This window comes from Coloeus monedula, assembly GCF_965178545.1.
Source record: "Coloeus monedula genome assembly, chromosome: W".
NCBI lineage: Eukaryota > Metazoa > Chordata > Aves > Passeriformes > Corvidae > Coloeus > Coloeus monedula.
The window spans coordinates 15,319,956-15,339,714 of NC_138821.1; the positions used below are offsets into that span (position 1 = coordinate 15,319,956).

The following is a 19,759-nucleotide window of genomic DNA, read 5'->3' on the forward strand; positions in this document are numbered from 1 at the left end:
AGGCTCCCAAACACAGCCAGGAGAGGCTCCCTCAGAGGGGGAAGAGGCTCAGGGTCCTGGGTTTTCCCCTGAGGCACCTGAGTAGATGGTGAGGGTCCTTTTTAGTGAGGTAGGGTGTTAATAAGGTCCCAGTTCACCAGCTGCTCTTACGAGCAGAGGCTCACCCACGGTAAAGAAGGGCCAGTGCCGAGCTGGACTCTGCGGTGGCAGCTGATACGCAGAGAAACTCCACAACTCAAAAGCTGTAAAGTAGGTATGTTTATTCAGCGCTGAGGCGCATGAGGGATTGCTCCTCCAAAGACGTGTGCCATCAATGATAATCAGCTTGGTATATATCGAGTTACAAGTTACATATTCATTAGGTTTCTCAATATGCCTATACATATGCATTACCTAGCCCCGCCTAGCTCTGCTTCATATTATAATGAGCCTAAATGTAATTGCCATATGCTTTGTGCCTGTGCAGTGCCTCCAGGTGGTCGTGGGCAGGGGTCTCAAGATGAAGTAAACAAGTCTTCCTCAGGATTGAACTTTTCGCCTTGCCTCTTTCCGCATGCTTTCTTGTCCCTTTGGTTTTAGTCCAAACCTCAAGCCGGTTTCAGCCGGTTTAGGGGTCCAGAAAGCAGGAACCCAGTCACGGTTACTTCTTCTTATCAACAGCCTGGCATCCTCCCTTCCTGCTTTTGGCAAGCACAGTAAATGTTAAGCAAGCAGTATATATCATTTAACAGGCAGCTCCTAATATATCATCTCTTAAACTTGCTGACTTTGGCGAGGGAAGACATGCAGACAATCAATGTGATTGATAAAGCAAGCTTCGTTTATTGGCAATACAGAGGCACCTATATAGTATCAGTATACATGCTTGTCAGTTCTTGATTGGCTTAAACTTATGAAAGCGCATTCTTGTTTCTACATAATTGGGTTAGATAAAAGACTACATTTGGCAAGCTTCTACTATTTATGTTTTAACTTGAGAAATCAAAGTTCTTCCTCCCTTCTCATGGTCAGTACATCTTATCAGCACAGCACTGTACCTCCTTAAAACTCCCTTTTGGTTCTCAGGCCTGTTTCTCACGCAGGCATTTTCTCATGCAGGCATTTTCTCATGCAGGCCTTTGCTTGTACAGCTCTTTTATTGATCTGTACCCTTCAGCTTTATCAATGATCCATGTCCCTGATCCTCTAACCATTCTTCAACATCTTAACCCCTAGTTCCCTTGTATCACAGCAACTCAACCATTCCCCTCCGATCCTGGGAGCAAGAGAGAGAGAAGCTGAGTCCAGCCCCTCCCCCCACCCAAAATCTTGAAGTATCTCTGCCCTTCCAAAAGAAAGCCCCTCAGCTGCAAGAGTGCAGCTGCACCCTTCCCCCTACCTTAGCCACTTCTTTTGTCTCCCTTAAGTACAGTACCGGTCGTTATTATCTCTTAGGCAACAGATGGGAGATTCCCTGATAGAGAAAAAAAAAGAACAATCCCAACCTCCAACAGCAGTGAACTATGGAACAAGGAAAAGGTGTCTTCCTACTGTCCTCTGCTCAAGGCAAGCTATATAACTTCAGCAGATTGTCTCGGAGAAATTTTCCAACCTACAAGCTTCCTTGCACTAAATAAGCATAAATATGCTAGCTTTTCCTCTGTTGTCTCTTTTTTGCACTTCTATGTAGGTACCAGAAGAGAAACTGAACTCTGGGATATGCAGGAGGTAAGGAAGCAATTTCTCCATATGGTGCCCTTGTCTTCAGCTACCACAGACTTTATGTGAGGCAGTCTTAAGGAGAATTTCATTATTTTTCTGTTTATTCAGAAAGAAAAGAACTCAAATTATTAATTCCTTTATACTGCTATTTTATGGTATACAACAAAGACCTGAACATATATTTAAATCCTTTGCTTATTTCTAACATCAGAAATTCAAATCCCATATAGACTGAAGTACTTTATGATGACTGGAAAAAAATGAAAAAGCTGAAAACACAACCTGTGAAAATTGAAAGGGATTTTTACATCAATCATTTGAAATTTTGTGTTTAATTTCATTTTGCTGATTAACTACTAGGTTAATGTTTTAAAGACAGTCTTCATTAGTGACTTTGCATCTTCACGCTTTCACATAAAACTTTGGGTACTTACAATAAGTATTCCTCACACCTTTAAGACAAATTGTAGATAAATTCCTTGAATTACTAAGGTCAAAAAAATGTTTTTGCAGATTAATTGAACCCTTTATGGAGAATAACAGGGCATACTCCCAATTAAAGAGAAGTATTTGCAGGTCACATTTAAACAATTAGGTATTTTAAGCAAAGAATGACTTTCACAATCATAAGTGAAACTAATGTATAAATACAGTTTTTAAAAGTAAAGAAAACCTCAGTAATATTTCAAATCAGCAAGAATTAAATTTGTCAAAACAACTATTAATGTATAAAAATATATATAAATCTTGATGTTGCCTCTGACTTTAAGTAATAGTATTGAGGGAGTCTCACAAACTTTTTGTATATCTGAAGAGTTGTCACCTGTTCTCAGCAAGTGCTTAATTATTGACAGTTATAGCAAACAGCCACTTCATGCCATACCAGAAGAGTTCAAAAGCATGGCAATACAAAATTCCCACAACCTCATAAATATGCCAACATGTGTGTCCTGTGTTAGGATGATGTATTTGGTCTGACTGAGGTAGAGTTCACAGCCCTCTCAGTGCTGTGCTTTGCATTGGTAGCTGGAAGGGTGTTGATAACAGACCAGTGTTTTGGCTACTGCTGAGAAGTGCTGTCCTTCTAACATTCCTTCCCCCATCAAGGGGCTGGGAGTGGGCAAGATCCTGGGAGGGGACACAACCAGGCCAGCTGAGCCAAATTAACCAAAGGGATATTTCACACCATATGACATCAGCTCAGGTATAAAAACTAAGGGAGAGAGAAGGAATGGCAGGGCATTTGTTATTCTACAATGTTTGCCTTCCAGAGAAACCACTACCTGTGCTGAAGCCCTGCTTCCCAGGAAGTGTCTGAACACTGGGAAGGAGAGATTAACTTTTCCCTTCACTTATGCACAAGCAAACTTTTGCTTGTTTCTTTCTCTCACTTTAATAAACTGCCCTATCTCAACCCACTGGTTGTTTTCCATCTTATTTTCTCCCCTGTCCCACTGGGAAAGGAAGTGATGGAGCAGCTTAGTGGGCACCTGACACCCAGCCAAGGTCAAACTGATTTACCAAAATATGAATATCGATCTAATATTGATATCCAACTAAGACAGACAAAAACTCTCTAACAGTTTAGAGTTAGAAAGTGTATGTTTTATTTGGTGCCAGGCACTGCATGGGATAGCTCCCTAAGACGCAGGGCCCTGATACAAGGAAACACAAAGCTTTTTATTTACAAAAATTATGAATATCCAAAATACAAATGCATATTCATAACCTTAACACCTCCCATTCTCCACTTCGTATGGAAATGAGCTTAAATGTCATTAAGAATGCGTAGTGTGTGTTCTGAATTGAGTCGGTGGTCTTGAATTGGGTCAGTGGTCTTAAAAAGATGAAGTATGCTCATCTTCCTCATTTTGACCTTTTCGCCTCTCTGAACTTTAACAATCCTAATTACTTTAGTGACCTCTAAGTTTCCTCTTGCGTGACTTTTGAACGGGTTCCCACCAAGGGAGGAAATTGGTAATTGTCCTTGTTCCCTAGACCAACTTATCAATGTTTCTATTCCTCTTTCTAAGCACAGCTAAGCAAACATACAAATTACAGATCATCAGTTATTTGGTAATCAGTTACTAACATCTTAAAACCCATTACAGGTCCAGCTCTCTTAACTCTAGCTGGGCCCAAATTCATTCCTATTCTAACTAATTTCAACACAGCTACCCTATGACTAAAATTTTTATGTTTCTTCTAAATCTGTGTTTCAAAACCACTAATCATTACAAATGCAACCTTCTCCAGACCATCCTCCCCTACAAAGACAGGCTGAGAAAGCTGGGGCTGTTCAGGTTGGGTGGAGACCTCATAGCAACATTCCAGTATCTGAAGGGGGTCTACAGGAAAGCCAGAGAGGGACTCTTCGTCAGGAACTGTAGTGATAGGACAAAGAGTAATGGGTACAAATTGAAAGAGAAGAAATTTAGGTTAGATATCAGGAAGAAATTTTTTACTGTGAGACACTGGAACAGTTTGCCCAGGAAGGTTGTGAATGTCCCAACCCTGGCAGTGTTCAGAGACAGGATGGATAAGGCTTTGAGCAACCTGTTCTAGTGGGAGGTGTCCCTGCCCTTGGAAGGGGGGATTGGAACTAGATGATCTTGAAGGTCCATTCCAACTCCTTAACATTCTATGATCCTGATTCTATGCTTGTAACTTTAAAAACCAACCTCTTAAATAATTTCAGAAGGGCAGCAGTCTGTTGATGAGAGATCCAACAAGCTGCTTGACAACAATCATATTCCAAATGACTTATTGACACTATTCCAGCTGTGATCCCTGGAAAAATGGTACCATCTTTATCTGAAGCCCTTTGACAGTCTCAGAAAACAGACCTTCCACTGAGGGGCTCTCTTTCTAAGCATTCTTTTTGAAATATACAGCTATTTTCCACTGCTCTTAAAGCACTGTGAGGTTTGGTGATACTAGTTCTGTTGTACTAAAATACAACTCCGTTGTTGCATTTATATACTCAGAAAGCATCCCTGCAGAAAATACTTCTGAAGTCCAGTATAGTACAACTCTTGGGAATCTCTGGTGTTCAAAGAAATCTCTTTGTCAAAGGACCAAACAAGGGAAACAAGGTAATAAAATCAAGCTTTATTGGTTTATCTTTAGAACATTCCTGTCAAGACTGGGGAATTGCAAAGACATGGATCATATGGGTCACTAACCACAAAGCATATCTGGGTTGGAGCCTCAGACTTTAATGCTATTACAGGCTGTTTTGTAATGGTAATATTATACTACTAGATCATATTTGTTTGTATTCCACACTGCTTTTTGATTCATTCTACCCTAAATTTAGCCATCTAAAAATTAGCTGCCTAGATTTCCTAGGTAAGTCACTGAACAGACAGAAAAAGAGACGCCTTCAGAAGATTGCAGTATGTCATTGATTGCCTTCTCCATTGACAAATATTGAATGTTTTTAAGGGCCTAAAATTAGGGTGGAATGAATTCGAGGGTTTATGTTTAGCCTCATATTCCTGTATACAAAAGTATTTATTTGAGCCTCATATGGTCTCAAATGGCCAAGAATAATGCAATTTTTAAGAATTTAAATCTCTGTGACTTCCAGATAATTTTCTGAATCAATCTCTGTACTGGTTTGAAGGTAAACCAGTGGGAGGAATTAACTTCACACAAATATCTTGCAAGAGATTCCAAGTCAGAACTACAATTTAATAGGAAAAATTACAATAAAGGCAATAGTACAGAAACACTGGCTTAAACCAACAAAGTCAGAATATGACCTGACACCCTGTTGGTCAGGGTGGTGGTAGCAGACCGATTAAAAGGAGGTTGCAGTCCTGTTGGAGTGATGGATGTGGTCTTGTCGAAAATGGTGATCCTGTAGAAAGGTCTGGTCCTTCTCTGGAGGTCCAGTGGTGGTTGTCGAGAGTTCTTGCCCTCTGGGTATCCAGTGGTGGTATCATGGTGTCCCAAGTCCCAGATTATATACAGGTGGGAATGTTTGGTACCTCACCCAGGGCAGGGAATTTCACAATGCGGTGATGTAATTCTATGAGTCATTCTGGGGAGTCCTCGATGGCCCATTAGCAGAGATGGCCCTCTCAGGGTGGCTGCTGCTTCCCCAGAGGGAGTTATCATGGTTGAGTCATGGAGAAGATAAAAAACCACTGCTCCACCCATTTTAACCGTTCATGTAGATGGCTGTAGAATACATTATTTGGTTAAGCCTTACATTGTACCCCAAGACAATCTCAAACATGAAATTTCTGCCCCCATAGTTGATCTTTTACTTCCTTTTATTTTTTTAATAAACAAATGCAAATTCAATGGACTTGTTTGAACATTTCTGGAAGGTTTACCCCTGCCTAGAAATTCTGACCTTTATTTGTTAAATGAGCAGGCTTTGAGTGCACAGATTAGTTCATTTAAAGCAACACATGAAGAAACCATTATATAGATGAATCAACACCAGCAATAGCATATGCTTCTTTTAAATTAAATATATTAATGTATATTCTTTCTAGGGGTGGATAAATATACCTTTCCTAAGAGCTTTAAAGAATAAATCTAGAAGCTCAATGTCTTGGGGTGACTTTATGATGTATATCCCATATCACTGCCCCATGCCCAGAAATTAATTTTGTGCCTTTCTATGCCTTTAAACTGAGCCTGAGAGGGGGGAGGAAAAACTGAGCAAAACTTCTTCAAAGCACTTTGCAGCTTGTTCAAGGTCACACAGAGATAGAGACATTTTTATTCAGCTGTGGCAGGAGAGCGAGAGCGGAGAGAAGCACTCAGCTTGCTTTTTTTCTAGCCAGCTTTTGGCCAGTTTTTCAGCTCCTTTTCCTCCGGAGAGTTGAACTTTGTTTTCCTGGGACTCTGATTTTCCCCTTCTTCTCTGCTGGACGGTTTCAATATCAGAATACATTGGGAGGACCTTCCACCGAGTCCTTGGCCCTGGATGTGGGCCCACCACCCTGTCCCAGCTCCAAGGAGGGGGAGAGAGAGACTACGGAAGGACTCTGACATTTTCCCAGGTTTCTCTCAGCAGAGCGAGAGGTTTTCTTATTTAGCATTATTATTCTTTTCCTGTGTGTTTGCTAAATAAATAGCTTTTATCTCTTTCACTTTCCTTCGAGGAAAGTTTTTTTTCCCGAACCTGGTGGGGGAGTGCTGGTTGTAACCTGCCTTCTCTCAGAGGATATATTTCCAAATTTGCCCAAACTGGCACACTCCTAACTTAGCATTGTGAGTATCAAGGCAGTAATGGTAGTTTATGTCTTTTGTAAGCTTCTTGTAAATATATATATATGATTTCACATCCTGGTTTGGAGATGAGGAAAGGGCCTAGTTTTAGATAGACCAGTCCTTTGTAGGCAGTGTTACTGTGAATGGGGGGGGGGGGGGGAGCAGAGGTTAAATGATTTGCTAAGGAGCTGCTTTGCAAGACTATTGATAAGGGGAGGGAACCGTGACCAAAGATCTTGCTTTCAGATTCTGAAACCAGCTCAAATCAGCCTTGAAGTTTGAACTTGGGCCAGGACCTTAGAGAGCACGTGTAAAGAGACAGGGTGAAAAGTTCAGCATGAGGAAGACTCCTTACTTCATCTGAGGAAGACTTACTTCATCCCGAAGACCCCTGCCCACGACCACCAGGAGGCACAGCACAAGCACAACACATATGTAAATTACTTTTGGGCTCATTATAATATGAAGCGAGGCTAGGCGGGGCCAGGTAATGAATATGTATACGTGTATTGGGAAACTTAATGAATATGTAACCTGTAACTTGATATATACCAAGCCAAATGCTGCTGTCGGTGCGCATGCCTTTGGAGGAGTGATCCCCCATGCACCCCAGCGCTGGAATAAACATACCTACTTTACTACTTATCTGAGTAGTGGAGTCTTTTCTGCGTATCAACTGTCTGGATTATCAAAGTTCATTTATAGCTGGTCTCAACTCAGGCTTGCACCTACCTTACTCTAGTTTGACTTGCTATCCTTCTTCATTAACTGTTGGAACCAAATCATAGCAATGATTGTACCAGTTCTTATTGTGAGTTGAGGAACAGCTGAGACTGAAAAATATGAATGCTGCTACTCATACCTTTTCATCTTCATTAAGTGTCCACATTCTCTTGGGGGTCCTGAGACAGGAGAGCTGCTTCCAAAGTTACCATATTACTTCATCCCAAAAAGTAGACTTTTTTGTGAGTCTAAAAGCAGAAGTAGTGATATGTTTGCTTTATTTTCTGAGCTGTGAGTCAGTCAGTGTTGAAAATTATATGCATATTTTGTAGCTATGAATAAAAAATTGAGAAATGCTTTTTATTATATGCTAATACAATCCCTGCTCTACTGTTCATCATTTAAAGTGCTGAACTGAAACAAAATATAATCTTTAAGAATTATCCTAGCATCATCCTTGCATGAAAATGGGTATGAATTTCCTGTTACTATTTCTGGGTTCTCAGTGAATTCTGTGACAAAAAATAAAACTGTTACAATGGGGAAAGATTACTGTGGTAATCATAGTGACTACCACACCTACCGAAAGGGAGTTTTCGAAGGGCAAAGGAGCAGGCAACAACTCTATTATTTTACAGGCTGCTGTAAACTACTTTTTCTTTCAGAAATCAAGGCAATTTAACAATGACTTCCCAGTGAAAACACCGAGTGGGCTTATCACTGAGGATTTTAGGATAAAACTGTCACTGTGATTGTATCTCATCTAATTTTGACACTTAACAAGTAATATTTGATGAGGTATGAATCTCAGTTGTATCCATATGCTTGATTATGAAATACCAACCAATGAAAAACTGAAAGATGAACAGCCATGTATCACAGCTACCCAAGATATCAGCTTTTAAGAAGTTTGTTTTAGATTTTTTTCATTATTCCTGAAATATTTTCACCACTGAAGTATTTTTTCTATGTAGTTACCTCAGTCTTGGCTTCCCTTTGCCAACCAAAAGAGTCTGTAGCCTTCTACACTGTGAAAGATGAGCTCTGGGAAGAAACATGGGCTTTGTGCTTGCTCAACAAATTAGCAGAAATTTCACTGAAGCCATACAAGCCTTTTATAGTATTCTGTGTTTATGTAATCAAAGCAATTAGGGATAGGAGCTTCAGGAATAAAGACATCTCTCTATTTACCATTTTACTTTCTCTAATTCAAAGGGATTTTAGAGTTCTTTTTTTCAAAGCTCAGCTGTTTCTCTATAAAACAGTGCAGTCTAAGAATCATGTGAGATTCAGTTTATAAAGATAGCATTGGACCATGAAAGATTTACTTTTGATAGCAAGGAGTAATATATGTCCCTATGGACATGGATACTTGCAAACAAGTCTGATACCAAAAATAAAAAAATCAAGATGGTACCAGTATACCAGACTCTGTACTACAGTGACTTTTTAAGCTTTTCTTGGGTTTATTTTATTTTGCAGCAGAAGAGTTGGGGCATCTCAGATGATATGGAGCATTTTAGAAGTATATCCCTCAACAATCATTTTATAAAGTACAACTTAAAAATGCACTATGAATTATTACAAAAATATATTTTCTTCTGTTTGTCAACATGGTGATTCCATTTTGCGATGTTAAGTACAGCAAGATTGTAAGCCCTCTCTACCTCGTGACACGAAAGAAAAACAATTTCAAATGGGGTCCTGAACAACAGTGAGCCTTTGAACAGATCCAACAGGAGATTGCTCACACAGTAGCCCTTGGGCCAGTCAGGACAGGACAGGATGTGAAGAACGTGCTGGACACTGCAGCTGGCAATAATGGTCCTTCCTGGTGCCTTTGGCAGAAGGTACCTGGAGACACTTGAGGATGACCTCTGGGGTTCTGGAGTGAGGGATACAGAGGATCTGAGGCCAGCTACACCCCAACTGAAAAAGAGATCCTAGCAGTTTATTAAGGGGTTCAAGCTGCCTCAGAAGTGACTGGCACCAAAGCACAGCTGCTTCTGGCACCCCTACTACCAGTGCTGGGCTGGATGTTCAAAGGGAAAGTCCCTGCTACACATGTCACTGATGCGACGTGGAATAAGTGGATTGCCCTCATTACACAGCAAGCTCGAATAGGAAATCTGAATTGCCCTGGGATCTTGGAAGTCACCCTGAACTGGCCTGAAGGTGAAAAATTTGGACTATCATCAGAAGAGGAAGAAGAGCAAGTGACGTGCTGAGGAGACCCCACCATATAACCAGCTACCAGAGAGTGAGAGGCAATATGCTCTCTTCACTGACGGTTCTTACCGTATCACGGGGACCAATTGGAAATGGAAAGCAGCTGTATGGAGCCCTACATGGCTAGTCACAGATGCTACTGAGGGACAAGGTGTATTGCGTCAGATTGCAGAGCTGAAAGCTGTCCAGCTGGCTTTGGACATCACCAAGTGAGAAAAGTGGCAAATGCTCTACCTCTACACTGAATCATGGATGGTAGCAAACACTCTCTGGGGGTCACTGGAAAGATGGAAAAAGGCCAATTAGCAGCGCAGAGGGAAACCCATCCAGGCTGCCAAAGTGTGGCAAGACATCACTGCTTGGGTAGAGAAGCTGACAGTGAAAGTCCATCATGTGGATGCACATGTGCCTAAGAGTCAGGCTAATGAGGAGCATCATAACAACGAACAGGTGATTTGTGCTGCCAAGATCAAAGTGTAACGGGTAGATGTGGACTGGCAACATAAGGGTTAATTATTTCTAGGTCGATGGCCCATGATGCCTCAGATCATCAGGGAAGAGATGCAACATACACATGGGCTTGTGACCTAGGGGTGGACTTAAACACAGACACTATATCCCGGATAACCCATTATTGTGAAAGGTGCACTGCAATCAAGCAGACCAAGTGAGTAAAGCCCCTCTGGTATGGGGAGCGGTGGTCTAAATACAAGTATGGGGATGCCTGGCAGATTGATTATATCACTGCCTCAAACCCGCCAAGGCAAGCGCTATGTGCTCACAGCAGTAGAAGCAACCACTGGATGGCTGGAGACATACCCCGTGCCTCAGGCCACTGCCTGGAACACTGTGGTGGCCTGTTAACCCCATGATTCTGTATGTTCCCCTTGTTCCCCCCCTAGCCTTGGCCACTCCCTCGGTTTCTCCCTATTTGCTTCTGTACCCCAACCCTGCCCAGGGACCACCCCTGGGCCCCTGACAAAACCACCCCACACTCAGACCACGCTGTCTCTCTACCTCTGAACATCGCAGGGACAAGATGTGATTAAAACCATCTCAAACCCTCATGAGAGACCCTTCTCTACCTTCTTTACCATCCACTGCGTTGTAACGCTGCTAGCTGCTGGAGCCAGATCGCAGGGCTGTCTGAAATGGACTCCGGGATGTGATTAATCGCATGGCCCTAGGAAACCCTTGCTGAGCTTTCAGGCCGCAGCACCCTGCTAGAAATAGTCCAGCGGTTACAATAGAACACCATCTTGGGCCTTGAAAAGCAAGCCCTGTGGCGACATGGCACCCCTGAAAGAATTGAGTCAGACAATGGGACTCATTTCAAAAATAGCCTCATTGACACCTGGGCTAGAGAACATGGTATTGAGTGGGTGCATCATATTCCTTATCATGTACTAGCTGCTGGGAAAGTCAAACAGTGCAATGGAGTGTTAAAAACTACACTGAAGGCCATGGGCAGTGGGACCTTCAAGCAGAGGGATCTGCATTTAGGAAAGGCTACCTGGTTGGTTAACACTAGAGGTTCCACTAACCGAGCTGGCCCTGCCCAATCTGAATACTTGCATACAGCAGATGCAGATAAAGTCCCCGTGGTGCATATGAGAGGTATGTTAGGAAAAACGGTTGGGATTAACCTAGCCTCAAGCAAACACAAACCCATCCATGGGATTGTTTTTGCTCAAGGACCTGGTTACACTTGATGAGTAATGCAGAGGGACAGGGGACATTGCGTATCTCAGGGGGATTTGACTTTGGGTGAGAACAGCCTGTAATGTTGAAATGCATATATAACATGGGTTGCTGAATTGCACTGCCACTGCATGTCATAAATACCATGGACAACAAGAATGGACTGCTCCCATTATATCAGTCATGGACCAAATGAACTCAATCCATATCCTGGGGGATGGTCAGTGGCTACTGAAATAATAATTGCATTTGTATATAGTGAGATTTATATGTGTGTGTGTGTGTGTGTGTAAAATTGAAAGATATTCATTTTGGCATGACTCAAATGATATGGAGTAATGGTGGATAATGTCCTGGGTAACCCAAAATGTTATTGTATTCCATATCTATCTGTGCCCAAAATTGTTACTGTTTTTTAAGACCCTGCGGCTGGAAATGGAACTGTGGGGCAGGGGGGTTCTGGTCCCTTTTAAAAGTTGGAGTCACCCAAGCAGAGCTCTTGCCTCATGGCTCTTTCTCGTCTCTTGCCTCTTGGCTTTTGCCATAGAGCTGAGGCAGCACTGGTGGAGGCTCCCCTTTTGGGTTTTCTTTTGTTTCCTTTCTGAGGGGGTTGCTCTGGGAATTTTAGGTTTTTTTCCTGAGAGGCTGCATTTCGCAGTCCTGGACTGCCTTGGGGCTAGTTCCGCAACTACCTGACTTAGTCTCTGGAGGCGACTCCTATCAAGTGTGAGGGAAAGGTATCCCTATAAAGATGATATTCCATGTATCTTAGGCAAATGGACTGCAATGGAGAAAGGTATTCATTACCTGAGGGAATTAGCCATGCAAGAAATTATATCTTTTGACCTGGACAATGCGCAGCTCCCCACAGATCCAGATGACATGTCAATGACCCATGTGGCAGAAATTTATCTAGAGTGCACCAACAGCCCATGAAACCCCTTGGCAACATTACTTTGGAAAGATGAAGCACCACCAACAGTAGGGGATGTGATTTGGCAACTCTGGGAATATGAAGACAGTATTTCTTCCACCATCCTTGTGGCTGTGGATAAACTATCAACTTATTAAGTGAGCAGCTGCATAGTGCTTAATTTCCAGCTGGACTTAAACCATGACACCCAGGTGAAAGACCTTGTACTTGGCCTTTTTGAACTTAATGAGATTTACATGGGTTCAACTCTCAAGCATGTCAAGGTCCCTCTGGATGGCATCCTTTCCCTCCAGCATGTTGACTGCCCAACACAGCTTGGTGTCGTCAGTGAACTTGCTGAGGATGCACTCAATCCCAATGTCCATGTCACTGACAAAGATGCTAAACAGCGCTGGTCCCAATGCCAACCTCTGAGGAATTGCACTCCACTTGGACTTCCATCAGTTGATTGCAGTTGAGTGTTTTGTCTAATGCTTTGCACAACTCCAGGTAGGTGATGTCAGTCACTCTTCTCTCATCCACCTACACTGTAACCCTGTAATAGAAGGCCATCAGATTTGTCAGGCATGATTTGCCCTTAGTGAAGTCATGTTGGCTATCACCAATTACCTCTTTATTTTCCACGTGCCTTAGCATAGTTTCAAGGAGGACTACTCTCCATAATCCTGCCAGGCACCGAGGTGAGGCTGACCAGCATGTAGTTCCCCAGGTCTTCCTTTTTTCCTTTTTTTCCTTCTTTCCCTTTTTAAACATGGGGCTTGTATTTCCCCTATTCCAGTCAGTGGGAACTTCACCAGTCTGCCACAACTTCTCAAATATGATGGATAGTGGATTAACCATCTCCTCTTCCAGTTCCCTCAGGACCAGCAGATGCATCTAATCAGGTCCCATGGACTTGTGCACCTTCAGGTCCCTTAGATGGTCTTGAACCTGATCCTTTCCTACATTGGGCAGTCCTTCCTTCTCCCAGTCCCTGCCTTTCGATTCTGTGACTTGGGCACCATGACTGGAGCACTTGTCAATGAAGACTGAGGCAAAAAAGTTTCTGAGAACTTCAGCCTTCTCCATGTCCTGGGTAACCAGGTCTCCCATTTCCTTTCAGAGAGGGCCCACATTTTCCCTGATCTACCTTTTATTGCTGACATAACTATAGAAGCTTTTCTTGTTGCCCTTGACATCCCTGGCCAGGTTTAATTTTATCAGGAATGTAGCTTTCCTTACCCAATCCCTATCTACTTGGACAATCTCTGTATTCCTCCCAGGCTACCTGCCCCTACTTCCATTCTCTGTAGGTTTCCTTTTTGTGTTTGAGTTTGTCCAGGAGCTCCTTGTTCATCCACACAGGCCTCCTGGCATTTTTGCCTGACTTCCTCTTCTCTGGGATGCATCACTCCTGAGATTGGAAGAGGTGATCCTTGAATATTAACCATCTCTCTTGGTCCCCTCTTCCCTCCAGGGCTTTATCCCATGATACTCTATCAAGCAGATCCCTGAAGGGTCCAAAGTCTGCTCTCCTGAAGTCCAGGGTAGTGAGCTTGCTGTGCATCTTCCTCACCGCCCTAAGGATCTTGAATTCTACCATTTCATGATCACTGCAGACAACTTTTGTCCAGTAGACAAAAGTTGGAGGAGAGATTACTTTAGCTTCTGCCTTCTTGTGGCTTGTCTTCCTACACCTCCTGTGACCTCTGACCAGGTTCTGCTGCTCTGGGTAAGGGCCAGGTTGAAGCAACAGGACTGTCTAAGTCATATCACAGCCCTGCCCTGATCAGTGTCCCTTGGTCCAAGGAGTCATTCCTGTAGGTTGGGAAAACAGCCTAGCAGAGAGGTAGTGTCCCTTTACCAAAGTTCAGAGGCAAGTCATTCTCAGTGAGACAAACACAACAGTAGTCTTACATCTGCAGAGAAGTGCATGCATAGGGCAGAGAGAAAGAGAGGGGAACCATCAGGAGGCAGGATCTGTGGGACACTGGTCAACAGTCACACAACTAAATTCCAGTAGCATGCATTTAGTGTGCTGAAATGCATGTTTCATTCTTACAATGCCCATATACTCAATTGAATAGACAGGCTCAGCATAGCCTGTAGCCATTAATTCAAATTACAATGGGAAAGCCTCAGCCCTGAGTGCACCCAAACCACTCCTGGGAAGAAAAAAACTCCAAAGCATGAATTGTGCTAACAGCCAGCAATAACTGGAATCCAGATCTGCCAACGGATGCCAGCGTTACCAAACAAGGTATATTTCTTTTAAAAGGATTCTATGCAGCAGTGGGGGAAGATGTTGAAAAATTCTTTTAACTTTAGCTCAATAGTGTTTGCCATGGTTACCATATAGTGCTTAGTACAAATACCAGAGATTAATGTGGCTATGTGTTAACTCCCTACATCTGTGACTAATAGTGTTGTGTCAGATAATGCTTCCTTGTTTACTTATAGTGATGCCTTTCCCTGGTCTTAAAATCAAGAGTCATACACGGTTAGAAGGGGAAAAGGGACTTTACCTTGGTATTTATTTTAAGGATCCTTAGGTGTACACTTCCAGGTCATATGCATCGAGATGCACCCCGCCGAGTATATCCCAAAAGATCGGGTATAACATTATAGGTTTTACTAATTAGCATATCTATCAAAGATTCCCTAATGAGAGGCTCAAGTGAGCCCCCCTCCCCAAGGAACCTTCCCCTGGATGGTTCTATCTTAGTTTACAGAATGTGTTCTGGAGAGGACCTTGGGGTCTGGGGCGCACTGATCCCTAGCTACAAAGCTTCTAAAATGTTTAGTCTCTTAGCTTAACAAACAAGTCCAGGAATGTAGGCAAAAAGCACTAAGAATACAGAAGTTGTAAAAAAGGTATAACAGGGGTATAAAAGAAAAGGCAAAAAATCTTCATGGCATCATTTCCCCCCTTTTAGAGACTAATAAAACTCTACCTTGTCTACTCTATTCTTTACCCGCAGAACCGGTTTACACAACCGGCTGCTCCACAGGCTATTACACAGATAATAACTACAATTACAGCTATTATGAATATTACTCAGGCCCAGTTTGGTAACCATGAGGTGAGGGTATCAAAAATATGATCAAATTTTAAGGTGTTATTTCTAGAAGCTACTTCATGTAGAATTTGAGTTCTCTTCCAAATTTCATCCAAATATTTCTTAATTTTTTCACTTTGATCCACATAAGAACAACAAGTGGTATTGACAATAGCACATACACCTTGTGCAGCAAGTATGAAATTGAGAGCTATCCTGTTTTGCATAACTGCACGGAACAGACTGTCAACTTCCTCCTGTAAGGCTGAAATTGCATCTGCAGTATGCTGCTCAATACGTTCAATAACAGCTGAGATGTTTACAACTGCTCTCTCCAACTACTCTGTAAGCGGGTACAAGGGCTCTGATTATGCAATGGAAAAGTGTGGGACGTTCAATGAGGGGATTAAGAGATCTTTTCCTCCTCTCATTTGGTTTTTTAAGATGGTCAAATATTGTTATATTTGGGACCACAGCCCCAATGGCACAAGCCTGGTCTTTGTTCACGGGCATAACTTTCCAGGCCTTATCGCCACATATCCAATACAACCCCGTCCCAAATGGCTGAGCCAGTCTCCACCCTGTCAAATTCATCTTTGCTGCAATTCTTGGGTCTATTATTTCCCTGAAATGGGTCTTATGACAACATGAAGGAAGAACAGCTTTTCCTGTGGTGTTTACAATTGCACAAGGAACCTTATAGTTTGCACACTCTACCAGGCCATTCAGGATAATGGGGGGCAGAAGGGTGCTATTCATTGGTCCCCACGTTCAGTACGGTTCTCTTCTATTAAAATGCCAATCAATGGCCAGTGACCCCTCCCATCTAGGGGTGGTAACTGAGTACAGATCCAGCAATTGCTCTTATTAAGAATTTTGGACACATTTTGGACCACAGTCTTATGCAAATCATGGGGTGAACCCTGAACCATGGTTACCAGTTGGGCAAACAGCAAACATGTAAAAAACAGTTGAAACTGCATCTTTCTAATTTGTATCTGTCTCTGTCTTCTTGGTGATTTCGGGAGCAGAAGCTTTCTTCACCCTGGAGTAGTGAATCCACGGTCCCTTGCCAGCAACCTTGACCGCAGTAAAAGTGGTCAGCAAAACTTGGAAAGGTCCCTTCCACTTGGCTTGCAAGGGGTCGCTGTCCCACCACTTGTGTAGACTGAGTCTCCAGGCTGGAATGGATGAGCAGGTGTGTCCAATCCTATTGGTTTGGATAACACGACGAATCTCTGGAGTTTCTGCAAAGTGGAACTCAGAGCCATTAAATACTTTTGCAAATCATTTTTACCTCTCATATGAATTTCCCCTGGGATATGTGGAACCTGGTATGGCTTGCCATATAATATTTCATAGGGACTGATGTTGTCCCTTCGCCTTGGCTGTATGTGGACTCTCAGCAAGGCTATAGGCAGGGCTTGAACCCATGTCATGGATGTCTCTTGACAAATCTTGCAAATCTGGGTTTTGAGGGTCCCATTCATGCGTTCAACTTTGCCACTTGCCTGGGGCTTGTATGGTGTATGCAGGTCCCAGGTAAGTCCCAAAATCCTGCTAACTTCCCCAACCACTGTTGCAACAAAATGTGGCCCCCTATCTGATGACATTCCCAAAGGAACCCCAAATCTTGGTATTATATGATTGAGCAAAGCTTTCACTACTTCTTTTCCTGTGTTGGTGCGACAGGGGAAAGGCCATCCACTGAAGGTGTCAACCAGTACCAGTATATACCTGCATCCCTCTTTGCGTGGCATCACAGCAAACTCTATTTGCCAATAATCTCCTGGGAGATCTCCTGTTTTTGTCACTCCTAACACAACTCTCTTGCTTGTGTCAGGGTTGTTTTTACAGCAGGTTTCACACTTGCTTGTTACAGATTGTACAATATCAGTCATCCCTCTCCCTATCATTACTTTCCTCAAATGTTTTAAAATATTTTCTGTTCCCCAATGGGTACTTTCATGCTCTCGCTGGGCTATTTCCCGAAGGATCAGGGATGGAACTACGACTTGTCCTACCGGGGTGTTCCGGTTTGGCCAAATTTAGAAATATATCCTCTGAGAGAAGGTACAACCACCCCTCCCCCCACCAGGTTCGGGAAAAAATAAATTTTCCTCGAAGGAAAGTGAAGAAGATAAAACTATTTATTTAACAAACACCCGGGAAAGGAAAATAATGTTAAATGGTAAAATCTTTCACTGTGGAGGAAAAAACCTGGGAAAGCGTTAGAGTCCTCCCTTTGGTCTCCTCGGAGCTGGGGCTTGGGCCAGGGCCAGGCCCTCTGTGCCCGGTGGAAAGTCCTCCCGATGTGCTCTGAGGTTGAAAGCAGTCCAGTAGGAAAGGGAGAAAATCCGGAATTCCAGAGAAGGAAAAAAGCAAAGTCCAACTCTCAGTCTCTCTCCGGAGAACGAGAAACTGAAAAAACTGGCCAAAAGCTGACTGCAAAACAGCAAGCTGGATCCTTCCTCACTCCCCTGCCGCAGCTGGGGGGGAAAAAACCTGCTATCTTTATATGACCTTGAACGAGCTGCAAACTGCTTGGAGAAAGTTTTGCTCAGTTTTTTTTTTTACCTCTTCCCCCTCTCAGGCTCAGTTTAGAGGCATAGAAAGGCACAAAAGTTAGTTTCTGGGCATAGGCAGCGATATGGGATACACATCATAACGTCATCCCAAGACATTCCACCCCTTATCCCATATTGTTGGCTCAATGCCCAAACTAAGATATTCTAATTCTACACACACATTAATACATATATATATATATATACACAGCTATATATGAACAGTGACAGTGACACTCAGCAAGCAGTGGTACACAGGCATTCCACATTACAGTGGTTCTCACCCAACAATCAGATCTCCCTGTGGTACACAACGCGTTGTTCCATCTTTCTGCATTACCCACCATGTGCAACCAGGTCCCTGAGCAAAGACAACCCCACAGATGGGTTTGTCTGTACTCGAGGCAGAATTTATCCACACAGTCTTTCCTATCAGACCTCTGACATGCACTACTGGGACCTTATCTCCATCTGTCGTATGCAAGGATTCAGACTGGGCTGGACCAGCTCTATTGGTGGAACCTCGGGTGTTAACTAACCAGGTGGCCTTTGCTAGATTCTGTTCCCAATTTTTGAAAGTTCCCCCACCCAGTGCCTTCAAAGTGGTTTTCAACAATCCATTACACCGTTCCACTTTGCCTGCAGCTGGTGCCTGGTAAGGGATATGGTACACCCACTCAATGCCATGTTCTCTAGCCCAGGTATTAATAAGGCTATTCTTAAAATGAGTCCCATTGTCAGATTCAATTCTCTCAGGGGTGCCATGCCTCCAAAGGACTTGCTTTTCCAGGCCCAGGATGGCGTTCCGGGCAGTAGCATGAGGCACAGGGTATGTCTCCAGCCATCCAGTGGTGGCTTCTACCATTGTGAGCACATAGCGCTTGCCTTGGCGTGTTTGAGGCAGTGTGATGTAATCAATCTGCCAGGCCTCCCCATACTTGTATTTGGACCACCGCCCACCATACCACAGGGGCTTCACCCGCTTGGCCTGCTTGATCGCAGCGCATGTCTCACAGTCATGGATCACCTGGGAGATACTGTCCATGGTTAGATCCACCCCTCGGTCTCGTGCCCACTTATAGGTGGCATCTCTGCCCTGATGGCCTGAGGCATCATGGGCCCATCGAGCTAGGAAGAACTCTCCCTTGTGTTTCCAGTCCAAGTCTACCTGTGACACTTCTATCTTTGCAGCCTGATCTACCTGCTCATTGTTTTGGTGTTCCTCATTAGCCCTACGCTTGGGAACATGGGCATCTACATGGCGGACTTTCACAGTTAGCTTTCTTACTCGGGCAGCGATGTTTTTCCACTCTTCAGCAGCCCAGATTGGTTTTCCCCTACGCTGCCAATTAGCTTTTTCCCACTTTTCTAACCATCCCCACAGAGCATTGGCTACCATCCATGAATCAGTGTAGAGGTAGAGCTTTGGCCACTTCTCTCTTTCAGCAATATCCAGGGCTAGTTGAACAGCTTTGAGTTCAGCGAGTTGGCTTGATCCACCTTCTCCTTCAGTGGCTTCTGCAACCCGTCGTGCAGGACTCCATACGGCTGCTTTCCACTTTCGTTTCATCCCTAAGATGCGACAAGAACCGTCGGTGAAAAGAGCGTAGTGTGTGTCTTCCGATGGCAGT

The 19,759-nt window shown here is 43.4% G+C and overlaps 1 protein-coding gene across 4 annotated transcripts in view; it reads right to left on the reverse strand.

Annotated features, from left to right (window-relative positions):
- Positions 1-243: 243 nt before the first annotated feature.
- The window catches only part of LOC309584648 (creatine kinase S-type, mitochondrial), a 166,162-nt gene continuing 146,646 nt past the window's right edge, over positions 244-19,759 (reverse strand). For 3 of the 4 annotated variants that reach the window (XM_082300805.1, XM_082300799.1, XM_082300804.1), the window contains one exon: positions 16,647-16,808. In XM_082300805.1, the coding sequence (XP_082156931.1) occupies positions 16,662-16,808 (147 nt within the window). In that variant the 3' untranslated portion in view covers positions 16,647-16,661. Of the gene's footprint in view, positions 678-16,646; positions 16,809-19,759 lie in introns of those variants that run through there. The other variant, XM_082300802.1, reaches the window with a different exon arrangement.